General features: G+C 37.5%; 1 protein-coding gene across 5 annotated transcripts in view; it reads left to right on the forward strand.

Annotated features, from left to right (window-relative positions):
- Window positions 1-18,105, forward strand: part of PRKCSH (PRKCSH beta subunit of glucosidase II) — a 57,890-nt gene that overhangs the window by 7,811 nt on the left and 31,974 nt on the right. For 4 of the 5 annotated variants that reach the window (XM_081321804.1, XM_081321803.1, XM_081321805.1 and 1 more), the window contains exons 8-12: window positions 1,487-1,571; window positions 2,255-2,333; window positions 3,748-3,834; window positions 4,622-4,783; window positions 7,099-7,195. In XM_081321804.1, the coding sequence (XP_081177930.1) occupies window positions 1,487-1,571; window positions 2,255-2,333; window positions 3,748-3,834; window positions 4,622-4,783; window positions 7,099-7,195 (510 nt within the window). The remainder of the gene's footprint in view (window positions 1-1,486; window positions 1,572-2,254; window positions 2,334-3,747; window positions 3,835-4,621; window positions 4,784-7,098; window positions 7,196-18,105) is intronic. The other variant, XM_081321807.1, reaches the window with a different exon arrangement.

Consider the following 18,105-nt stretch of genomic DNA (forward strand, 5'->3'; position numbering starts at 1 on the left):
AAATGTTCAGTTTCTAGAACACTTGGTTTTGTTACATCCCTGTAACATTATTATTATTATTATTTTGGCCTTTTCTTCCCCAACAAAACAACCAAGCATTTTTAAACAAACTGTTTCTAAATATCACTTGTATAATGATATTGACAGTACAGGACAATTGTCATCTTTATGATGTGATACAATATCATGTATATCTTATTTTTGGCCATACTAGAAATAGAGTGCTGGACTGAACTCATCTTGGCCTGTACCAGAAGGGCTGCTTTTACATTTTTAGTTTTGACTACAAACCAGCAAAATGCCAGCTTAAGGAAATAACACAGAATTCTTAACAAGGAAAATGTTAGCTGGAGTTGAGGGCTAGCAGAATTTCATAGAAATTTTTAGGGAACCATTAAGCTACTTAAAAAAATATGAGTAGTTTAACCAATGTTTAAGAACTGCAGCAGTGCAGAAATTTTTCCTTAAGAGTTGTAACAGTTCAGTTTTTAAAATATTTTAGAAATATTTAATACACAAGGTTTTCAGGTTTTGCCTGGCAAAATCAGGTAAATAATTAAGAGCAACAATTTGCTTGAGTACGGATAGATGGAAATAATTTACACTCCGTATTAACCATCAGTTACATTTTAATTTCTTTTTTATACTTAGGTGTGTATGCCATGTCGGTTATTACACTGTTTTCTTCTCAGGTTTGACAGGGCTCTGGGAGAGAAGTTTATGATTTAGTAATCATGACTTAAGCACAGGCATAAGTGAAAAACAAAGGCTGGGCATACCTCTGGCTCTTGTAATTTTGCATAATGCACAGGTGATCTTGGATACCTCTTAAAGTTCAGAATAATAGCAGAATTGAAGCGTATGTCTCCAGCTGTTTACGGAAATACAAATAGTTCTTGACTTACGACTGTAATTGAACCTGCAATTTCGGTCATAAGTCACGACAGTCATAAAGCAGATCACCAGATGACTATACATGATTTTACAACCTTTTATGTGGCTTTCATTAAGTGAATGTAGCGGTTGTAAAGCGAACCTATTGTTTGCCATGGGTTCGGGGTTTTTTGCCAGAAACCAGACGTAAAAGGCAAAACCATGGTAAACTGGAATGGCACAAATGCAGACTGATTGCCAAGTAGCCAAAATGTCATGTGATCCTGGGATAGAAGTGGATGTCAGAATTTCAAATCTGGTCATAAGTTGTTGTACACTTTGAACTGTTACTAAGTGGCCAGTTGTAGGGAAGGATTATGAATTCAGGTGGATGCTGATATTTCAATAGCCTTAATGGTGGTGTTTTAGAAAGGTAAACTCTTCTGTAAATTCAAACAGTAATGAGCTTTTGGGCATGATGTAGTTTTCTGTTGTCTTGATGTTTCTCCAGCAGCTGTGGCTATCATCTACAGAGGCAAAGTGAGCTGCTTTGTGGCTTACCTCACTCTTAGATATGTTTTCTTTAGATATGTTTCTATCTGCTTTGCAATAGAAAAGAAAGCAGCTGAAAAAGCAGCACAGGATCAGGCCAAAGCAGAAGAGGCTTTTCATAAATTGGATGATAACACAGATGGAATGTGAGTCTAATATAACTGTTTTCAACAGTGGAATTTTTGGGTATCTGGGTTAAGGGGTAAAAAGAACAGTTATTCTACTCCTCCCTTCCCTTGCTGTCCAATTCTACCATTCCTTTGGGGAGCATCCATTTTCACCTTCACAAGGAATGCTTTTTTAATATGAACCAATCCTTGCAATAATTCTAATTTTTAAATAATACTGAGCACTTCCTAATCCTACTTCCAAGGTAGAAGGGTCTCTAGATCATCTAATCCAGTCTCAGTTGCTCGCGTCCTCCCTTTTTGAGGCAAGATACTCTGTTGCCAGAAATGCCTTATGCTGTAAATCAGGGGTCCCCATCCTTTCCAGTTTGGTGGACCTGGGGGGGAGGGGGAGGGGATGGTTCCATGTGAATAGCAGGCACCCACACAAGTGTGTACAGCTCCATTTGCACAAGTGGAGCTGCGTGTGTGATTGCCCACCTCATGCAGCCCAGTTCTGAACAGGCCACAGCCCAATAGTGGGCTGTGCCCTGGGAGTTGGGAACCCTGCTGTAAATCTTCATGACCAATTATTGCTGAAAATATGTATTTTTGATTAAAGTAAAAACTGAAAACCTAATTTCATTATGGCAATTCCAGTTTCAAATTTTTGGCCAGCTGGCTGTCACTCTAACTGGCTTATTTGCCTCCTGTTTCTCCAGGATAACTGTTGTAGAGCTTCAGAAACACCTTGAACTAGATGTTGATGGGGACGGGATCTTATCAGAAATGGAAGCCCAGGTAAGAAAGGAAATACTTAACTATCAAGGAAGGCTCTTAGGACTCAAGCAGGATTTTTCATCTTCTTTCAAGAATTTTGTATTCTTTGTGATTCTTCTGTCACACTTTCATGTGAGATCAGAGTGGATGTTATTTTAAATTTGGAGGGAAGCTAAAGTTGTGGGTGCAAATCAGGTCAGATGCTTTTGCCTTAGCAGATGTTTCTGTGAAGTCATTTTCTTTCGCCAATTGCCATCGTGCCTTGTCCTATTTGTTCTTAGTAGTTCTCTTTATGGGTGCCTGGTTGCCTGGCAAGAGGTACTGGATCTTAAGTGTTTATTGCATTGATGAGCAATCTGTTCATCTTCCAAGGTCAAGAGCAGAAACAAGCCATTTATCTGAGAGCCAAGACTAACATCCATGTGGTGATGTAATTTCTCATGCCAAAATTACAATTACATTTTGTTTGTGTTTTGCAATATTACTTCCTGGGGCTGTAAAAATGTTGATTCTATAATATAAACTCACTGGTATGTGATATAATTCTTCTCCAGTGATGCCTACACAGACTTTTCCTGAAGTATTTTTTAGTTATGTGACAATGGAAATTTATATGGAGGCTGACAGTTAATTTTACTTTTAATTCTTCCACCCAAAATACTATTGACCCTTAAGATCAGTATAAGGTCTCAGGCAGAAGAAGCATTTCCCTATTGTTAACTACAATTAAGGCTGTATATTGCCCAGAGTCACTGTGTATGAGTTGGGCAGCTATATAAATTGGTTAAATAAACAAACAACAAATAAATAAAAATTGTCCAGGAATACTGCTTTACTTCTTCCTCCCTGCATTATTTTTAAAGTTAATTCATCATGCTTTTCCATCAGTTAGTAGGAATTAAAGCTGCTAACAGCTAAAAAAATGGGAAGTACTGTTTTGCACTAGACACAAACCATTTATGTGAGCAAATTCTGAAGTTATAACTGTATGTGTTGAATCAATTATTGAAAGGCAATTTTTTATTTCAGTTTTTCTCTTTTTGGAGACTAGGGAAAGAAAAAGACATATTAAACACAACTGTAATCTTAAAGAGTTGTGCAGAATTTTAAATATTAAAATTCAAAGTTCAACCCCCAAAGTTATTTGTAATCAGGAAGGGAAGGGAAGGAAGGAAGGAAGGAAAGAAAGAAAGAAAGAAAGAAGGAAGGAAGGAAGGAAGGAAGGAAGGAAGGAAGGAAGGAAGGAAGGAAGGAAGGAAGGAAGGAGACTGTTAGGATTGCTGTAGTCATATTCCTTATTGCAATTGGTCATATTTAAGAGAAATGCTATCTTGTTCTTGCAAAAATTCTGAGAAGCAGGAAGTGCATTTGTTAAGTTGTATTAGTACTTTCATTAGTACGATATAATGGCTTATTTCTGCTCTTATTCTTCCAGACCTTGCTGGGTAACTCCTTGCAGGTGGACAGAGGCCATTTCCAGGACACTGTATGGCCAGCAATCAAGGAGAAGTTCAAAACAGAGGTCAGTATCTAAAACCCTTGAGAAGAAGTACTTCTAGAAGAATGGTTTGGAATATATACTTAGAACAGCTGCTCCTTCATAACAGGATTCATGCTGGGTGGGCAGACCCATTCTCAGGGGATGGCATCTTTTATTGATTGATTGTACTTTTAAATCTTGGCAGGCATTAATATTAAGCTTTCTCCTTAGGAAGTGGGCCTGTTACACACAGTATGAAACTTAATACATAAATATATTTATATCCTGTCTTCCTAGTGCTCATGCCGCACTCAGGGTAATTAACAGCAATTAAAATTGATAAAAAAGACTGAAAATGTTAATTACAAAGAAAAGTGATACAGTTAGGAGCAGACAAATAGCAACGCAAATAAAACCTCAGATGAAATTTACTTTCCACATTTAATAAATGCATTGCTAAATGAAGAATCCACCAATTGTTGAATGAAGCGAATGCCAGTTTTAACTTCTTGTGACCCATATCGAAAGCTCTTATCAAGTTTCTTTCACTATCAATTGCACATGCAACCTATGTAGTCAAGTTGTGGAGAAGAGCCTTGGATGTGGCCAAGATAGCTTGGGGAGCTGATACTGAAGACTGTAGATAATGCCCTTTTTATTCTATGAAGCCTTAAGAGGAAGGATAGACTTTTCTTATTTAGGATTCCTAAATAACATCTATACTACTCATTTTTCCTTGCTTCTCAAGTTGTTGGAAGAGCCAAGTTGAGTTGGTAATCAAGTGCATGAACAAGAGTAGTTTAGGCTGAATTCAGTTTTCCCTTTACAGAACTTGGCTGAAGTACAGCCTCCACAAAATACTCCAGTGGAAGAGGAGTCTGATACTCCATCTGATGCCCAGGTGGACCAGTTACCCCCTGAAGAGGACTATGAGGAAGATGAGGAAGACGAGGAGGAACTTGATGGTGATAGTTTGGATGAAGAAATGAAGGTACAATATTGAACTGCAGTATGACATCTATCAGTTAAATTTACAAAGAAGTTTCTTATTGTATTCCTAACCTAGATTATGTTTACAAAGTTGTTCTCCCCAGGAAAATGTGTGCAGATTTGCTTATTTATTCAGTTCTTTATGGTTTGCATGACTTGAGACAAACTGATCATTAAATTATAAATTGAGGATAAGGGAAAGAGATGTTTTAGTAAAGTTTGAGCAAATCTTATAAAAGATCAATAGGGAGGAAATTTTACTGATTGCAGACATTTGCTAACATTACTTGTATGTAGTCAAGCTTCCAAAATAACTTAATATCCCAAATTACATAAGGAATTCTTTAAGCATAGATTTCTAGATGATAAATAATCCTATTTCATATTTAGATAGATAAAATCAGGTAGGGACAGGTTTGCTTTCTTCTTAAAGGCAGTGGGAAAGGGGCACTTCAGGCTATATAAAATAAACACAGGTTGTGATTAGTGTGAGTTTGAATAATGCAATGTATTTGATTTAGTGCAATTTATAAATTGATGCCAGGTTGCATTTAAAGCAAGCCAAAATCCATAGCACCAAGCTATCATGCACAGCTGGGGTTTTAGGTGCTAATCATCCTGTGTATGAAATGTAGAAAAGAAAGGTTCTGTTCAAAGAAAACTTAAAAATGAAGAGGCTTATTTTGAAGAATTACAGCAGAATAACTTTGAATATGGGTTTATCCTCTTTTATTGTTACAGTATTTCATTAATAAGGACATACAATTTAAGTTTAAAAATTTTAATTGCCTATTCCTGTCAAATAGGAACCAATTACTCTGTTTTCCATAGAAATATCACTGCAAATTTGAATAAAGCAACCATTTGTGGGATTCATTAACTAGACTAATTGAGACCTGCCTGTACCTGATACTTGAGCTGCAATAAAAACATACTGGTTTGATGTAATCTGTAGTTTAAGCAACAATAAACATTTTCTTTAATGTTAGGAACTTCCCCAAATATTAGAAAAAGAGAATGCATTCCTCTGGAAGTTATTGAATTACAGTTCCTACATTTTTGACCAGGCTATCCGGAGCTGCTGGGAGTGGCATCTCCCATACTACCCAGATCCTTGCATTGCTTTCCAAGTCTTTAAAAATAAACTAGAGGGGGAAAAATACAATGCTCATTAATGTCTGCCTCTTCTTATTGTGTTTTGCTTTGCTTTATTTGCATAATGTTTTTCTCTGTAAAGCCAGATATTTCATAGAGAATCATGCATGCAATAGTCATTATCTGTCTTGCAAACTATTTAGACTCATCGTTGTCTGCTGCGTGCTAAACAATTTAGGAGAGATTTAAAAGATGCCATTTGTGTAAATCAAGGGAAACCTTGCTGGCCAAGCACACCCTTCAGTTGGAGGGGGCGGGGGGGGGGCTGAGCATTAGAGAGGACTAGAATCACATTAAGCATGAGAATGAGTTGATTTGGGGAAGGACTTTGGGGAATTTTGTTTCTTTTTAACTGTAACATCTTTTTAGGGTATACACAGCATCATTCACATTTTTCCTTTTTCAAAATGGTGGGAATCTCTGCTAACATTATTTTTCAGCAGTCTTGATCAGAAGAGCTCTGAGAATTGAATTGCCCATCCCCAGCATAAAAAAATATGCTTTTCTTATATAGCAATATTTAAACACTTTTTACAATGTCTATTGAAATACGTTTGCCCGTCCCCAGCATAAAAATATGCTTTTCTTATATAGCAATATTTAAACACTTTTTACAATGTCTATTGAAATACGTTCACTCATTTGAAGCTGGCAATATTTGAAGTGACTTTTTTTGTTTAGTGGTTAGTATGGAGTTATTCATAAACAAGAGCCAGCATGGTGACATGGGAAAAGTCCTGGAGTGGGAGAATGGAGATCCAGGTTCTCCTTTAGACATTGACACCAGTTGGGTGACCTTGGCCCAGCCATTCTCAGCCCTGAAACAGCATCAGGATCAGCAGCAAGCTGGCTGAACAACAGGTCCCTAGCTATACCATGCAGTGATGGCATTGCTATGTAAACTAAACAATCAGAATGCAAAAAAGTGGACCCTGCAATTAAGTAGGACAAATAAAAAAAAGTCCACTACTCTTAGCTTTAGCATAGATTTATTTTCCTTTTCCTGATTTGGTAATGCACTTTCTTTGGAAGTTCTGGTCACAGGATATCTATAAAATCAACTTCTTTAGTCAGTTTATCTTGCTTTTCTTGTTATTCTACAAAGATTATTAATGGATTTCAAAGAACTAATAGCATTCTTTTGGCTTAATGTCTCTGTAGGTCTCATCACCCAAGCCATTATCAGATGACAAGGCAGCAGAGGAAGAAATGGAGAAGATGCCTCCTTATGATGAAGCCACCCAAGCTCTAATTGATGGTAGGCTTTTGAAAGTATATCAAAGTTCATGATTTGGAGGGATCTGGCAGAAGCAGGGTTCTGCAATAGATATGAAGGTTTAAAAAGAGACAACTCTTTTCAAACATCAAGAAGAGATTATAAGGGGTAAGAGTTACAAGGCATTTAAAAGTAAATATTAAAATATTTGTCATAAATTATCTTCTTAGGATATTTCACCAAGGACGGGATTAGGCTACAACTCTTAAGTTTTGCTTATATTGTTCCTGGAAGGATGATGTGAGCAATAGTGCTTCAAGGCTTTGAGTTTATCTGATGTTTTGGCAACTTTGCAGTTATGGTATCTTGAAGAGAATAATATGGGTTAGCCGATATGTCACATGACCTTTTACAGATTTATTTGTCATTATAAGCCAAAGTAATGTCTGTCTTACATTTTGTGGATCTGCATATTTGCAAATATATTTTATTTAATAAATAATACATTTACATAACAGGGATAGTTTCAACATCACATGAAGTGGTACTACTGCCTTACACTGCACTAGTGAGACCACACTTGGAATACTGCATCAAGTTCTGGTCACCGTGATACAAAAAAGATGTTGAGATCCTAGAAAGAATTCAGAGAACAGCAACAAAGATGATAAGGGGTCTGGAAGCTGTGGTTGCACGGAGTGGGTATGTTTAGTGAAGAGAAAGACTAGGGTTGACATGATAGTAGTCTTCTAATATTTGAATGAATGAGGTGGCTGGATGGAGTCACTGAAGCAGTAGGCGTGAGCTTAAATGGACTCCAGAAGATGGTAGAGGACAGGAAGGCCTGGAGGAACGTTGTCCATAGGGTCGCGATGGGTCGGACACGACTTCGCAGCTAACAACAACAACAAATATTTGAGGGGCTGTCCCAGAGAAGAGGGAGTTGATATTTCCAAAGCACCTGAGGGCAGGACAAGAAGTAACAAATGGAATATCATTAAAGAGAGATCTAACATAGAGCTAAGAATTTTTATGACAGAACATTTCACCAGTGCAGTTGGCTTACCTTCAGAAGTTGTGGGCACTCCATCATTGCTTGTAAGAAGAGACTGGACAGTCATTTCTCCAGAATGGTATAGTCTCCCTTCTTGAGTAGGGGGTTGGACTAGAAGACCTCCAAGGTCTCTTTCAACCCTATTATTCTATATTTTATGCTCTAAGTATTATTTTGTTGTTCAAGGAAAATACTTACAAACATGTTAATATCTTGGTTTTAAATGCTGATTATTAGATCCTTGATGTTAATGATTGTGGCTAATCACCTCAGAGATGTTTCCTAAGGAATCATTTACAGTATTGATGGAGTTGCTGCTGCTGGGTCCTTGGAGTTTCTCTTCATAGGCCCAGTATTAAATACCAGATGGCCTGGTATTGGCAACTAATATTTTGAGGGGATGCATCCCCATCTAAGAAATAGTTGGGCCATGTTCTAAGAGCTGAGGTGTTCGCTTCTGCACTCTTACATGCACAAGCTGCCCTGTACTGAGTAGTGTTTGCTAGGAGATTGCAACCTATTTGGCTACTCTGGGAACTTTTTTTTCTAGGTTACGTTGAAGGATGATTTTTGCTACCTGAGCAAGTGTGACCATTGCAACTCTTGGCACAGAAACCTGGTTTCATGAAGTAGAAAAAGTACTGCTCCTAAGCAAAGTTGAAGTCTACTTCAACTAACAGAATCACTTGACTAGATCTGAAGGATAGAATAACATTAATCCCTAGTCTGTGGTTTCCTATTTAAAAAAAACATCTTTGCTAAAGACAAACATTTGGTGAACATTGCCAGCTCATCATGGATACAAATTGATACAGACTGTTAGCATTGAGGCAAGGAAGCCCTCACCTTTTCGGTGATACCTGCTAATTGAAGAGGCCGTCATCAGTGTCGGTATCAGTCAGCCTCTGGGCTTTGCCTGGTGGGTTTGGAGTTTCCTTGTTCCTTTTTGAGGAGGGGGTGAACTTGATGACCTGCATCCCTTTCAGCGCTGTCTCTGGGCTGCTGGGATGGCTTGGTGCTCTTGTGGCCAGTTGTTGAGTCTTTGGTGTATTCAGCTACCCCTCTATGACCTTGGCAAACAGTTTGATGCTGTCTCTAGCTTTGTGGACAGCCAGGGGGTCTTCAGATTGACAATGGAGCACTGTCAATATGGTCAAAGTTCCTCAGTTCTGGAGCATTTGTATTGTGAAGTGTCACCATGCAGTGGGCTGCAGCCCCTTCCAGTGCCAGTGTGATGCTCTTCACCTTGGTGCCTTTGATGGGTATCTCTGGGCCATACTCTGCATGTAAGTCAGGACATGGACCAGGAAGAACCCCAATTGCTGAGGGTCCCCATCAAACTTCACACCAAGAGATGAGGTCTTCCGAGTTTTTGTTCTCACTGGGCCAGTCCCCACAGGGGCGCCTGCCCTGGCGGGTCCCCTGGGTGCCATGCCTGTGGCCATGATGACACTAACATCACTGAGATTCCTGCTGTGTCCAGCGGCGAAGCTCTTCACCTGTCTTCCTCCTCTTGGGTTCACCAGCCTTCGCTGGCTGTAGCTTTGGCATGAAATTTGTGTGCCTTGGGGGTTTGGAAGACATCCATCATGAGTGGCATGGCTTGCTTCATTAGGTGGTTGGCGTACTTGTGTTCTCCACCTTCCACTTCCTCCTCAAGCTTTTCCAATTCCGGTTGCCATTCATGTCGGCCACCACAGGTGAGAGTCATCCCTTTGGCTCTCCGTTCCCAGACATCTTTCTTACCTATGGACCACCTAAGCAAAATCATATCAGATACTTGTACAGTTAGCACAGCGCCCCCCCCCCCCAGGCTGTGTGCCCTCTCCACTTCTCTCTATACCAATGACTGCATCTCAAAGGATCCTTCTGTTAAAGTACTGAAGTTTGCAGATGATACAACAGTGATTGGTCTCATTCAAGACAATGATGAATCTGCATACCGATGGGAAGTTGAACAATTAGCCTTGTGGTGCGGCCGGAGCAATCTTGAACTGAACATACTCAAAACTGTAGAAATGATAGTAGATTTAAGGAAAAGCTCTCTTGTTCTACAACCTCTTAACAATATTAGACAATATTGAGATAGAAGACAAAACCTGCGCCAGATTAAATATTGAGTAACTTTATACTCTTTCTCATTGACATTCTTGAACCTTCATGTAACAAAAGCCTCTCATACATCATTTGAAAGGGACAAAGACAGCTTTCCAATTGAGGCCTATATTGAAATGGCTACACTGCCAAATTTTGTAAAGCTTTTAATTTACTTATTTCTATCACAGATTTGTTTAACTAAAATATAAATACAACCATATATATCTTTTTTAATAGTTGTGTCACAGTTTCTATTGTAGGAATGAGAGAAACCAGTCTTTCATTTATTACACATCCTATGAGGTGTTGAATGTTCATTGCTTAGTATCATCAGCATTTATCCCTTGCTACCCCCTGTTAGTGGCTGCTTCTGTTTTCTAACTATTGCTTTTTTCTTTTCCTTTCTTTCTGTCTGTCTTTTCAACATCCATCTCCCATCATGCAACATCCACCTCTCACTTTCTTCTACTTCCCATGTTTCTCTCTTTCCATATTTCTGTAGTACATTCTTGTTCCTTCAACATTCTAAGGCTTGTGTGAAGGCATACAATTTACAGGTTTGAGCTGACCCCGTTACAAAAATCTCACCACTAAAAAAAAGGTAGTTTGCTCTCCTTTACATGCATTTTCCATAAATTCACTCATACATTCTCCATGGAACTCTGCACATGCAAACACTTGCTATTTCTTTTCCATTTACAACAACAAAATCAGCAATTTACTGTTCCTTTCACAGCCTGGGATGGGGGTGGGGGTGTTTTATTTTTATTTATTTATTTATTTATTTTATTAAATTTATATGCCGCCCTTCTCCCTAAGGACTCAGGGCGGCGCACAACAATAAAAATTAAAAACATAAAATAGAAAATTTTTAAAAGAATTAAACAATAAATACAATAATTATGGGTCAATTTAAAAACCAGTAAAAAGCTGGTTAAAACCGTAGTTTTGAGGGCTTACACACACACATTTACACATCAGCAAATTAACTCATTCACGTCCATTCCAACTGCTTGCATAAACAATTTCACATACAAAAATTTCATTTCATACTTTCTTCAGGCAAACCATATATTTTTAAATAAGGCCTTTTTGTTTGGTGTTATCAGAGGGGGTTTCGACCCTCTTCCAAGTCTTGGAGTAACACAGAACAACACAGACAGACATATATACACAGATACTAGTAACACAACATTCATTTAGACATATGGCTTGTCCTGCAAGAAGCAAGAAAAATCATGAGGTGATTCCAACCAAACATGGTTTTTATATTTTTTTTATTTTTTATTGCTTTTATGAAAACATATATTTAAACAAAAAAATACATATAAAAAACAAGACATAACATAAACAATACAATCAACAAAAATACAAAAAGAATACTTAACTTCCGTTATTCCTAATCTTTCTAATCATCTTCGGGTGACTTCCTCAAGTCCCCCCTCTCTGCGTTTCATCGTAAATCATTAGCAATTTCTATTTCATACTTATAAATCATATTAAATATCTATATTTAATTTCTTATCATTTAACAATCATTGTTTCATATTATCCTTAATACTAAACATTAAACTCTAAAACTACAAACTATAAACACTTCCAAGTCCATTTCAAACTAGTTGATATGACAATATTTCTTCAAAATAGTCCTTGAATTTCTTCCAATCTTCTTCCACCGACTCTTCTCCCTGATCACGGATTCTCCCAGTCAGCTCAGCGAGTTCCATATAGTCCATCATTTTCATCTGCCATTCTTCCACCGTTGGCATTTCTTGTGTTTTCCAATTCTTGGCTATCAAAATTCTCGCCGCTGTTGTGGCATACAGAAAGAAAGTAACATCTTTTTTGGGAATTTCTTTTCCAACTATATCCAATAAGAAGGTTTCTGGTTTCTTAATAAATGTGTTTTTCAAAACTTTCTTTAATTCATTATAAATCTTTTCCCAGAAGTCTTTTACTATGGGGCAAGTCCACCACATGTGGTAAAAGGTTCCTTCTACAGCTTTACATTTCCAGCATTTATTATCATGTGTATGATAAATTTTTGCAAGTTTAACCGGTGTTAAATACCACCTATACATCATCTTCATCATATTTTCTTTCAAAACATTGCATGCTGTAAACTTAATACCCTTTTTCCACATCCTCTCCCAGTCCTCCATCATAATGTTATGCCCCACATCATTAGCTCAATCAATCATCACTGATTTCACTTGTTCATCTTCCGTGTGCCACTCCAGCAATAAATTATACATCTTGGAAAGATTCTTTGATTTTGTATCTAACAGTAACGTTTCCAATTTGGATTTCTCTATTTGAAAACCTCTTTTTTATCCATTTTATACACTTCATTCATTTGGTAATATTGAAACCAATCATCAACATTATCTTTCAACTGCTCATATGTTTTTATCTTAAATTGGTCTCCTTCTTGTACCAATATATCCTTATATTTCAGCCACTTGGTTTCCATATTTGACCTTTTCTGGGTCTTAGCCTCTAGTGGTGAAATCCACCTGGGTGTTTTACTTTCTAACAGGTCTTTATATCTCATCCACACATTAATCAATGACTTTCTAATTATATGATTTTTAAAGCCTTTGTGGAACTTTATCTTATCATACCATAAATATGCATGCCATCCAAATACATTGTCAAAACCTTCCAAATCTAATACATCTGTATTCTCTAACACAAACCAATCTCTCAACCAGCAAAAAGTAGCAGCTTCAAAATAAAGTTTCAAATCTGGCAGGGAAAAGCCCCCTCTATCTTTTGAATCTGTTAATAGCTTGAGCTTAATTCTAGGTTTTTTCCCCTGCCAGATAAATTTCGATAATACCTTTTGCCATTCTTTAAAACAATTCAACTTTTCAATAATTGGAAGTACTTGCAATAGAAACAACATTTTTGGCAATACATTCATCTTAACAACTGAAATTCGGCCCATCAAAGACAATTTCAAATTTGTCCAAATATCTAGATCTCTCTTAATTTCATTCCACATTTTGTCGTAATTATCTTTATACAAATTCAATTTTTTTGCCGTCATATTTACACCCAGATACTTCACCTTTTTTACAAACATCAAACCAGTGGCTTCCTGTAACTTATTTTTTTCCTCTAATGACAGGTTTTTCCCTAAAACTTTGGTTTTACTCTTATTCAATTTAAAACCTGCAACATGTCCAAACATGTACAAACATGGTTTTTATAGGGCCCTTTAACCATCTCCTATTTTTCTCACCATTCCAAGTCCAAGCTTAATGTTCCAAATGTCCAAACATATATAAAACAAAACAAAACACACATCAATTTGGAGTTGAGGCCAAAACAGGCCTCCCCTTTTAATTAAAAGGAGGGGAACATTTATGGTTACTTCCAATTTATCCCACCAACTTCAAAAGAATGTGGGGAAAGACTAAAAGGAATATTGAACCTGGGGTCTTTTGCAGGTGTGAAGAGGTAAGGGAAAAGTAGCAGCCTCCTCACCTCTGACAAAAGGGAATCGAATAGCCCAAAGACCCAGATTAAAAGAAAAATAGGGGGGGAAAACTTGCTTTCATTTCCTTGAATCTTCTTTTCTTCCGTGGCTTTAGCTGTTATCAGATAAACTAGCCAACCGGAGGTTTACAAAGTTTTTCAAAGTTGCCTTCTTGAAGATGATTTTTACTGCTATACAGCAAGAAAATAAAAGCACCACCAGACATTGTCTGACAGGGTTAAACTTAGAGCCACTTGAGGTTTCAAAACCTCAGAATTGTTCAAACAAATTGCAGAGGAGTACATTTTGATTTATTTCTTTTAAATTACTCTGACAATTCCCCATATTTTTTTTCTTTTTTTCTTTTTCTTCTTCTTCAAGATAGTTTCTCGGCTTCCTCCCTTTTCACTTAGTTAATTTGTAATTTAGTAATTAATTTTTTCTCTGGAGGACTAGTTGAGGAGATCAGCCCCCTATCTTATTTCAAAATTACCAAAACCTCTGCAAAAAAAATTATATTCCAATTTAATTACTTTCCTTAAATCACTCTCTATCCTGTATTAGAAGACAGTTTCTCGACTCCCTTTTTCCTTACTCATTGCTTCATTTATTTCTTTATGCTTCATTTATTTTATTATTTTTATGCTTATCTCTAGAGGACAAGTTGGAGCGATCAACCTCCTGTCTTATTGAGCCTTGGTGGAGCAGTGGACTAATGCCTCCTTAAGTAACACCAGCTGCCTGCAATTAGTGCAGGTTCGCATCCCACCAGGCTCAAGGTTGACTCAGCCTTCCATCCTTCCGAGGTAGGTAAAATGAGGACCCAGATTGTTGGGGGCAATTAAGCTGACTTTGTAATAATGCCGCTTGGGGGGTGTATGAAAGCCCTAATAAGCAGGCATATACATAGAATGAAGGCTACTGCTAAGCTTGTAAGCCGCCCTGAGTCTTCGGAGAAGGGCGGGATATAAATGAAATTAAAATAATAAAATAAAAAATAAAAAAAATTATTCCAGGATTACCAAAGCTTTTTTAACTCTTTTACTCACCAAGGCGCCTGTTGCAATTTATCCCTTTCTCCCATCAGTGGAGAAGCATGAAATCTTGTTGAACTCAGGCGTTCAGGTTCCTCAGACATGGATCCACTGGCAAAGATGAAGCATAGGAATCTTCTAGGTCAAATGCCCAGGAGCGCTCTAAGACTCACGGTTCAGTCGCTGTCAGTTTTCTCCCACTGAGAAATGAAAGCTTCTTTGGGATCATAACAGGGATCTCCAGATGTGGGGGGAGAGAGCCTTTGAAGCTTGCCTCCACGTTTGGGCACCGGGATGTAAGGTTTTACACTTAGCCTCACAATTGCCCCAGCATTACTCAGGAATTTAAAAGAGCCAAAAGAAACTCCTGAGCCGAGGTTTCAGCAAGCAAACAACTTTTATTTTGATCAAAATAGAGTTGGGTGGCCACATCTCTCTTCGTGGCTGGTAGAGAGATGAAGGCAACAACCAGGAAAGACGTCTTCCACCTTTTATACCCCTTCAGAACAAAGAGATCTAGTCTTGCTACTAGGAGCCAAAAGGTACAGAAAAATAATTCCTAGATGATGACTCATACACAACAACCCAGGCTCCACCATAACTCCTTTTCCCCTCCCCTTACCATGCTCTTTTCATGTAAGCAATGCCCTGTACCTAAAGCATGAAACATATGCTTTTATATAACTAATTTCCCAATATAAAGCTCCTACAAAGCTGCTTGCACATAAACAAAGATGATTACAAAGTATCACTACTAATATCAATATTACTAACAACCTTAAGCATAATAAAATCCCTTCATGACAAATATGTTTTGTCATGATTATGATCATAATTTATCACTTGTTGCTTGTATGTACACTGAGAGCTTATGCACCAGAGCCAAATTCCTTGTGTGTCTGATCATACTTGGCCAATAAAGAATTCTGTTCTATTCTATTCTATTCTATTCTATTCTATTCTATTCTATTCTATTCTATTCTATTCTATTCTATTCTATTCTATTCTATTCTATTCTATTCTATTCTATTCTATTCTATTCTATTCTATTCTTAGGGTCTAGAACTGGACACAGTATTAGAGAATAAAAGGAAAGAATGAATTGTTGCCTGGAAACTATTTTGGTTGAAAAAAATTAAATTTAGCATTTTTAAAGCCATCTCACAGTGCTGATTCATGTTCAGTTTTCAGTAAATGGGTATAGGAAGACCTTTTTCAGAAGTACTATGATGAAGCTGGTAGGTATCTCCACCCTATGTGTGTGCATTTGATTTTTGTTTCCTCAATGAAGGACTTGTACTTTTTTCTTTAACATTTCTTTCTCTTGCTTTCAGTCCATTTCTCTAATTTGTTTTTTTTAGTTTTGTTTTTTATATTGCCATCCAATTTTCAAGCTTAATCAGTTGCCTGACCCTTGAGATGGGTGGCATTTGATAAATAAATAAATAATAAATAATGGACTATCACAATGGGGCAATGGTCAGCTTTTGGTGAGCCTAGCCCAGAATATTAAAGTAGAGTTGGTTCGGTTGACCATAAGCATTTCAAAAATATTGGAGAAAGAGATGTGTATGAGGGAATGAACATCAGAACGATAAAATAAGAATCCAAGAAAGTGATTATTTTTGAAGGGCAGTTGGGAAATTAATGCATTACATTTGCACAAAGCTTCAAGCATCTCAGTGCCTTTAGAGGGCACCCCAGTCCTCTCAAAATGTTTATGCTGAAATAGGACGGGATTAATGGAGCCATTTCTAGTTCCCTTGTCAGAACTATCTTGTCTCCAAATGATGACTCTGCATATTTTATGTGGTTTGAAAGAGATCATAGAACTAACTCTCCATTCTGCTTTTCAAGAGTAATTCTTCTTCAGTGGAGCTTCTATAGGCGTTATAAGGATCAGACAAACATTTGTCTCCAGCCACAATAATTTTAAAAATATTTTTTCCAGGCTTCTAGAGCCACTGGGGAGTGTTGATATAATACCATCACTAAAAGTCACAAGATGGAATTTGTGGCCTTTCCCCCCCACTACTCCTGGGGAGAGAGTGATGAGTGAAATTATCCTTATGGAAATGTGTTCAACATTTTACCTCTAGCTTTTGGTGATATGATCTTGGGGACGAGGGTGGCAATTACTCTGGGATTACTCCTGCAGTAGTGGGATCTTATGATGTAGCCCATGAGTTGTTTGCCCCTGAAACAGGCCGTCAGCTTGGCAGATTTTACTTGCTGATTATGCTTCTTTGCACATTTTTTTCTTCCATATGATTCCTACAGTTAAAAAGGATTGGTTCAGAAGAGCAATTGGGTGGATGGTATGAAAGAGGGGGACTGAATATAAATGTTCTTTGGAAACACGCATTCTAGATTCAGAGAAGAGAATGTACAGCACAGTTCAGAAGCTATGGTATAGTATTGTAAAAATATTCCAGTTCAAGCTCAAGCACGTTGAATTCACATGGGTTTATGCAGTTTTCTTCTGCATTGAAGTGATTTTCCATTGCCTTCTGGGATTTTGATAATTTCCCACTCCTGTCTATAGAACTGATTTTTCATAGCGGCCTCTTATCCATTATCAAGCAAATCTGAGTCTGCTTAGCAGTTTGAGAACAGTCAGCAAGCTAAGTATTGTCATCCAGTTGGACATTATGTTTAATTACTGTAAACTAAACAGACATACTGTCCTGGGTACATTCTTGCAATTTTCTTGGCAACATTATGTAAAGCATTTTATATTGGTATAACTTAAATTATTGCATTTAGGCCAGTTGAAAAGAGGACACAAAGACTCTCTCAATTTGCAAAATGTTTGGTGTCCTCTTTGGCTTGCAACATAAATAGTAGCTGATACATTCCAGATATTTTGAACCTCAGTTCCCAATAGAGTCCATCCAGGTTTACAGTCTTTCTCCATCTTTGGATTTTGGGGGTGGGGGAATCATGTTTTAATTAGAAGATAATAAGACAAATCATATATTTACTGCCCAGCATTCCTGGGTTGTTTTTTTTACCTTTGGAACTGATGCCTCAGTTGGGTTTATTATCACAGCCCATGTTTTTTGGGGTCCCTGGCCATGTGAAGAAGTTGGAAGGTCTTGCTGTTTCACAAGGTGGGGATGTTAACTGATTTTGTCACATTTTTGAGTCCCCAACAGTAGTGTGTTAATCTTTTTTCATTTTTTTATGTTCTTCATTGGTTTCTGTAAACTGTCGTATGCCTTTGAAAGTTGGATAAAAATACCTTAAATTGATGTATTTCTTGGCCATATCTGCTCTTTTA

This window comes from Vipera berus (genome assembly GCF_964194415.1).
Source record: "Vipera berus genome assembly, chromosome: 2".
NCBI classification, from domain to species: Eukaryota; Metazoa; Chordata; class Lepidosauria; order Squamata; family Viperidae; genus Vipera; species Vipera berus.